The following is a 7,310-nucleotide window of genomic DNA, read 5'->3' as shown; positions in this document are numbered from 1 at the left end:
CTGAATTCTTGTTCACAGTACTTGAGCGTGCTTTTGTTTTGGCGGTGCCTCAAAATCAAAGGTATCAGAAGAGACAAGAAGTTAGGGGTGGAGAAAAACCTCAGCCCACACCTTAATCCTGAAGCAACAACAAAAAAAATAAACCCTTTAACCCTAGCTCCAGCCTCCATATGTTTTTAATCATCCAGATCGACTGACAACCACAACAACAGAGGAGTGCGATTGAGTATTTGTGCAATACTTTATCTCTGTTGGGTCCAGTTGTTCTTTTTTGGCCGTGAACAAAGCCACTCATGCTGTGGTGACAGACAGCTACATTGACAGGCCACAGTCTCTGAGCTCACATGCTTTTTGTGGCTCTCTAGAGCAGTGCCTCCCAAAAAAGACGCTGCATCATGGGGCCCACACTTTGGTACGCTCCCCTCTGATCCCTCTCTTAAGGCCAGAACGGCAGCTGGAGAGATTAGACAGGAGAGGACACACACAGCCAACACACAGCGATACGACAAGCCAGGATAGATCCAGTTCAGACTGGAGTGGGACCTGTACTTCCCCCGGCTCGGATCACCTCAACTGGACCCCTTATGACCGTGGATAGCAAACTCAAGTTGGACCTTTTGTTGGATCTTCTATATCAATAAACTACTTCATTTTGGGCCTGGTTCACGTACAACTCTAGTGTTCCTGCGGTTCAAACGCTTCGGCCATGAGCTGCTTCGGGTACCGCAGAGAGTTGAGTAAGTACGAAGATGTCGATGAGGACGAGCTTCTGGCTTCCCTCAGCCCCGAAGAGCTGGCCGAGTTGGAAAAGGAGCTGGTGGACATCGATCCTGACGCCAACGTGCCCATAGGACTCAGACAGAAAGACCAGACGGACAAGACCCCGACGGGTACCTTCAGCAGAGAGGCCCTCATGAAGTATTGGGAAAATGAGACCCAAAGAATGCTTGAGGACGAGATAGCTGGAGGAAGCCCCAAACTGGTCAGTATTGATGTTTGATTAGATTTGCTTGGCATTTCTACAATGTGCTAGAGGCAAAAACAGCTTGTTTGAAGTTTAATCAGATGGAGACCAAGACCAAATATTTAAAAAAGCTAAAAGTAAAAAGGAATTTCAAGCAATAAGAGGAAAAATGTAACTTTCTTTCTCTGTTTCTTTCAAAAACACATCATTTAGATGAACAATAAACATGTCTTTAAGAAATGAAAAACGTATAGCACTGCATTTACAGGATGAAGAACAAGAGGAGGCGTGTGTGACGGAAGAAAGCAGCGGAGAAGAGGATGAAAAAGATATTGAAAACGAGAAAGAAGACAAGAAGGAGAAGGAAGAGGAAGAAGAGGAGGAGCAGGAAGAAGAAGAAGAAGAAGAAGAAGAAGAAGAAGCAGAAAGTGAGGAAGAAGCTGTAACAGAGGAGGAGGAGGAAGAGGAGGAGGAAGAAGAAGAAGAAGATGAGGACGAGGAAGACAATAAAAAAGTGGAACCTGAACCCTCAAAGGATTCTGGGGTGCTGAGTTCACGGGCAGAGGCCCCAATGCTACTGAAGCCACAGAGGGCGGAGCCTATTCGACTGACTCCTCCCCCTCCACCTGCAGACCCGAACGCGATGGGAAACCCGACCGTTGTTGACGAAGCTCTCCGACAAGCTCTGGACAACAGCCCTGAACTCACAGAGGTCAATCTCAACAACATTGAGGATATCTCTCAGGTACGACTGCAAACACACTGATGTAAACAAACCTGTAGCTGCAGAAATAACACAGAAATAACACAGAGATATAACGGCTAGCGAGTCGTACGCAGTGATCCAAGTCCAGATTAGATCGTTGTTTCGTACATTTATTTGTTGTACCTGTTTCCAAAACATTCACAATCTCCAGGTGCCCAAATCACCCAGTACCTAAAGCTGCCTTCAAAATAAAAGCATACTTTAATTAAATAATGACCCTAAATAGATTGGAAAGTAACAATAACTGCACTAATGTTTAACCATTCAATTATATAAAGCAATATATAACTCCAACAAAACCTTTAATATTTCTGATGATCCTCTGTTTATAAATGAGCTATGAGATTTAAAGTGTATTTTGAGCTTGCTAGCATCCTAGTCTGGGTAACTTTTGGTAGTACATCAACCTTATTTTTAGAGCGGGCGTCTTGTCTTGGTTGTGTAACTGATAGTGTAGTTACATATTTGGCAAAGCCCACATATTATGATTGGAAAACTACCAAAATCACGGCGTCCACAGGTCTGTTTTCAGTAAGATATGGAGGACGATAGTGACGCTGGTCAAGTATATTTTTGTTGCTGTACAGTTTCTTTTTTTTACATTTTAGGACACCCTTATCCGCTTTGCTGAAGCGCTGAGGTCCAACACACACGTCCGGGTCTTCAGCCTGGCGAACACCCATGCCGATGACCCTGCGGCTCTGGCCATCGCTAAGATGCTGAGGGAGAACTCTTCCATCACCAGTCTGAATATAGAGTCCAACTATGTGACTGGGAAGGGCGTGATGGCACTGGTTCAAGCTCTTCCTGGGAACAACACCCTGACCGAGCTCCGCTTCCACAATCAGAGACACATGTGTGGAGGACAGGTCTGTCGCCAAAGACATCTTATGGATATTTCTTTCTGTTTGATTCATTTGTATTGCATTTGATATTAGGGATGAACAAGTCTTCAATATGCACATTGTCTTGCTCACTCAAACTCCGTCCCCTCCAGGTAGAGATGGAGATGGTGAAGATACTGAGGGAAAACAACACCTTGATCAAGCTGGGCTACCAGTTCAACCTTCCCGGTCCCAGGATGAGCATGACCGGGATCCTCACCAGGAACCAGGACCGCCAGAGGCAGAAACGGATGCAGGAGCAGAGGCTGCTGCAGCAGGGCCAACCAGGGGCGCCAGAGGGAGCTGGTTACCCCAGAACCAATGCACTGGTATGTAGCTTTGCCATCAAATAAGCCGATAAAACGTATATTTTAGGTGTGTTTCCAGTGACAGTGGGTCAACTTTATAATCCCTGAAAGTCACCAAGGGCTCCGGTCCCAGCTGTGTGCGTCACTTCTTAGTGTCCCCGTTTCCGTTGTGTATTTGCAGCGTTACGTTCATGCAGCACTTCTAGTTAACGCTGCACATGTGTTGCCAAGTTGGTGAAGAGGTTTCTTAATTTGCATGGCACGTTTGGGCTTTTATATTTGCAGCGTTTTGGAAAGTGCAGCTAGTTTCTCCCAATGGAAATCTTTTGGGCCGTCGTAGCGTGTTTGCACCTGTCGGCCACCGTACGTTTCAACTGTTTTCACATGAAAACTTCAATGCTTTCATCTCTTACACTTCAAATGACACTGCACAGTCTTTCAATGCATCCTTACTGTTCAGAGTAGGCGAACACGTTAACCTTTTCTAGCTATAAACGCATTCCTAATAATCCATGTTCCTCTCTTTGTCTCTAGAAAGGAACCTCATCCCCTTACAGCTCACCCAGAGCCTCTCCTTGGTCCTCACCCAAACTTACCAGGATCGACCTGGTTAAAAAACAAACTCCTCCACCTCCTCCACCACCACCTCCGCCACCTCCTCCTCCTCCTCCCCCACCTCCTCCCCCGCTGCCACAAGAGAAGAAGAAACCCACCAGGATGATTGCGGAGGTCATCAAGGCGCACGAGGCGGGCGGAAAGAAGGCGAAGAAGACGAAAGGTAAGAAGGGCAAGAAGGGGAAGGAGGAGACGAGCAGCATCCTGAAGGAGCTGAAGAACGCCCTGAGGCCGGTGTCGGTGGAGAGGAGAGGGGAGGAGGGCAGCAGGCCGTCCACGCCGATGAGGTCAGCCCACGACCAGCTGATGGAGTCCATTCGGAACAGCACAGGACGCAGCCTGAAGCGGGTGAGTGGAGGACGTTTAAACCACCTGATGGTCATTTCATGGTCGTTTTTTTTATAGTTTGCATCAAATGTACCCTGTGGTATTATCCAATGCTTTTACAGTCAGAGAGAGATCCAGAAAATACAAAATATAGCCAATAATAATGTCAGCCAAGCCTTATAGGTAGGAAATAATGCATCTGAACTCCTTTACCTCGGTGAAGAGAGTGAAGTATCATCCTGGCTGAGGCTCTAGTAACGCTTGTTATTGCTGGAGTGGAAAATGAGTTCTGCCCTCAGATGCCGGGGTCTCCTGGCTGTGAAATTCCTGCCACTTAGTGAAGGTATTTATAGAAACCGTTCAGTGAAACTTTGATAAAGACAGATATGACACTTTACCACAGCGAGCACACACACTAACAACACCACACACTTCATCTGTTTACCCCACTGGTTCCTCAAACATCCACATGTCAATCAGCAGGTTAGGTTAGCATAGCATAAAGCCTGGAAACAGCTAGCCTAGCAACCTCCAAAGGTGACAAAAATAAATGATCATGAACTTTCTAGGAAAAATATACAGAAGAGGATAAGCGCCACGTGTAACTTTTAATAAAATTTCAACTTGTTTTGTCATATTTCTCAACTTGTCGGTCTTCAAATTGTTGTTCACCCTAATCTTCTCCTGGCAAGATATTTATTCGCAAAATAATGAGAACTTTTCCCAATTATGAATTGAAAATGCGTCATTTGTTGATACTAAGTCTTTCATTGAGACACAAACTCATTATTTTTTAACATTAAAATGAATAACACATCCATAAAGTTGGAAAAAATGGGCTCCCATATTTGCCTTACCCTAACATCGATACCATTTTTATTAAAATACAAATCACAGCTGAGGGAAGATGGAGCCCGGCCAGTGGATAGGACGAAGACGCCAGCCTAAACCCAATGAAAAGTAGCCAATAAAACCGTGGTTTGAAAACCCATGATTGCCATTTTATTCCGTGTATAAAACTGACACAGCATTAATATTTTCCAGGTGGAAATCCCACATCACCTACGATAAAACGAGCAGACGTACAGAGTCTGTTACATCTGTCGGAGGCCACGCCGCCTAATGATGACACTGGAGGGATGGAAACTCAATATGGGATGTTAAGTAGGCAAAAACTGAATTCTTACTCAAGAAAAATATATATATTTACTGGAAATTTGCACTGCAGTTATAACTTTACATGTTTGTTTTCTAATGTATTTAAACATAGTTGGAAATGAATTGATACGCTTTCTAATTCAAAGTTTTCTTGTAAAATTGTAAATACGATCTGTTGTTGGTTGAATTATTCCTTTCTTAATATAGCCATGTGGTGTTTACATTACTTCTTGTCAGTGTGTATTCTCTCTTCTTCTTCTTCGGTTTCTGGATGAGGTCCATTTCAAAGAAAAGGGTCACGCTGTTATGCAGCAGGGTTTTTTGAGTGAGTCAGCTTACTGGTCAAGTAGCACTCATGCTTTATTCCCACTGCGACACACTCACAATACACCCACTCCTGTCAGAGCGCGTTAGAGCACGGCTTTTGCTGTGGTACTGAGTTTGAACAATTCACAAAGCATGACGAGTGAAGGGAGAGAATAGACACTCTTAACACTGACATGAGATGAGACAAAAATCACAAGATCAGATTTGGAGCAGCTACTGGGTGACGTTACATGAACAATGCCCTAAAACAAAGTCTATGAAACTGTAGAAATATCCATCTGTGTTACCAGCACAGGAACTAAGCATTGCTGTGGACGGAAACAATCAGAAACCTTAGCCTTTTATTCAAAGAGCTCACCTTAAGAAATCAGTTTACGTTTATGTATAGAAGATATTTTCACCTTACTGTCAGACGGTGTTTTCTGCTTTATTGAACGTCAACAGACTAATTTAACAAACACAGTAGTTTTACCTGGATGTTAGTTGGGATTCACTTAAGTCACACTAATACACAAGTACTTAAATGACCAGGGAAATGGTATATCAGCAACTGTTGTGTTACAGAAAGTAAAAATGCTGTTATTGTGAATGGAGTCTGGCAGCCATATAGAGAGCATAGAACACTGCTATAGTTTAACATTGGGAAAAGGTTGTCCAAAAGCAAATGGACTATTTTAAAATCCATAAAATAGCCTCGCACCCTCCAAAAGTGACGGACAAGTAATCACAAACTTTCTCTGAAAAATATACTTACTTAAAATCTGAATTCTTAGGTCTTTTTTAATCAGAATTATGCATTTTTCTTTTCCGAATTAAAGGAGATAATTCACCTTGGGTCAGATTTAAGTAAAAAAAGTCACATGTGGCCCTAATCCTCGTCGGTCCGCTTTCTCTAAGGTGTCTTAGTATGTTTCGTTGCTAATACTCCTGTTTATTTCTCCACACTGATGGCTATTTTAGGTAACTGTTAATAAGTGGCTCAACCCCACTTCAACAAGTCTGAACCAAGATTAAAGAAGTTTGAACCAAAAAACAGGGTAACATTTCAAGAGGAAAGCTGTCGGTACAGTAGGTAAAACTAATCTCAATGTATTCTGGATTGGTGGGATTACATTAGGGATGTATTGATTGAATAGGGTTAGAGTTAGGGGTTAGGTGTCAGGTTTATAAAGGGGATGAGAGATGAGAGAGTCTGAGGGGTGTGAGCTATTAGCATCCTAATCCTGATCGTGCTTTCGGTGTCTTTCAAGAGCTCTTTAATCTACAGTGCAGCTGTCAGGGGATCAAGGGTGGAAACATGGGGAAACATACAAATGACATAATGGTTAACGCTTTACCAAAAGAAAGCAGACCTCTTTGGAGTGAGTTACTCTTAAATAATCATTTGTTTGTTTTAAAAAATGGGTTATTATTAAATGGCAGCATAGATGTATTGCAGGCTCGCATGTTGATGCTTCAAGTTTTGATGTTAGATGAAGGATACACTCCCCATGCTGAGAAGCAGTTCTCAACGGCCTCCCCAACCACAGCGGTTCAGAATGCACAATGCATTCCTCAGACCTAAGTGTCCTAAGAATAAAACTTCCTCTACTCAAGCAGAGCACTTTGTCATATCTGTCAAACTGTCAATAGGGATCCTTCCATAAAATTCATGCATAAAATGGAGACACTTCCTGCTCGTTAAATGGGGTCTCATGGTGCACTCAGGGTGGCCACCTCATTTACTATTCATGATGGAGGGGTTTTCTGCACCATAGGGAAATTAAATACAAGTCATTGAAACTGTTAAGTGTACACAGGTTTACACAACTCTGGCTTTAAGCTCATTTAGGGGCAATTTCACAAAGAGTTGTTTTTATTTTCTACTGAGCTAAAATCACATTTTTCAATGTCTGGCTGCATTTTAACAGCAAAACCTTTTTAGGAAATCATATCAAACATTTAGAGGGAGGCCCTTTTGT

The 7,310-nt window shown here is 43.1% G+C and overlaps 1 protein-coding gene across 1 annotated transcript; it reads left to right on the top strand.

The window, feature by feature from the left end:
• Positions 1-429: 429 nt before the first annotated feature.
• Positions 430-5,254, top strand: lmod2b (leiomodin 2 (cardiac) b). The gene is made up of 6 exons (XM_063905070.1): positions 430-982; positions 1,233-1,709; positions 2,339-2,599; positions 2,728-2,943; positions 3,457-3,885; positions 4,909-5,254. Exons 1-6 carry the CDS (start codon positions 707-709, stop codon positions 4,933-4,935), a joined length of 1,686 nt encoding a protein of 561 aa, XP_063761140.1. The 5' UTR covers positions 430-706; the 3' UTR covers positions 4,936-5,254.
• The last annotated feature ends 2,056 nt before the right edge of the window (positions 5,255-7,310 follow it).

The sequence above is a fragment of the Eleginops maclovinus genome, chromosome 17 (assembly GCF_036324505.1).
Source record: "Eleginops maclovinus isolate JMC-PN-2008 ecotype Puerto Natales chromosome 17, JC_Emac_rtc_rv5, whole genome shotgun sequence".
Taxonomy (NCBI): domain Eukaryota; kingdom Metazoa; phylum Chordata; class Actinopteri; order Perciformes; family Eleginopidae; genus Eleginops; species Eleginops maclovinus.
This window is presented reverse-complemented; position numbering and strand designations above follow the sequence as displayed.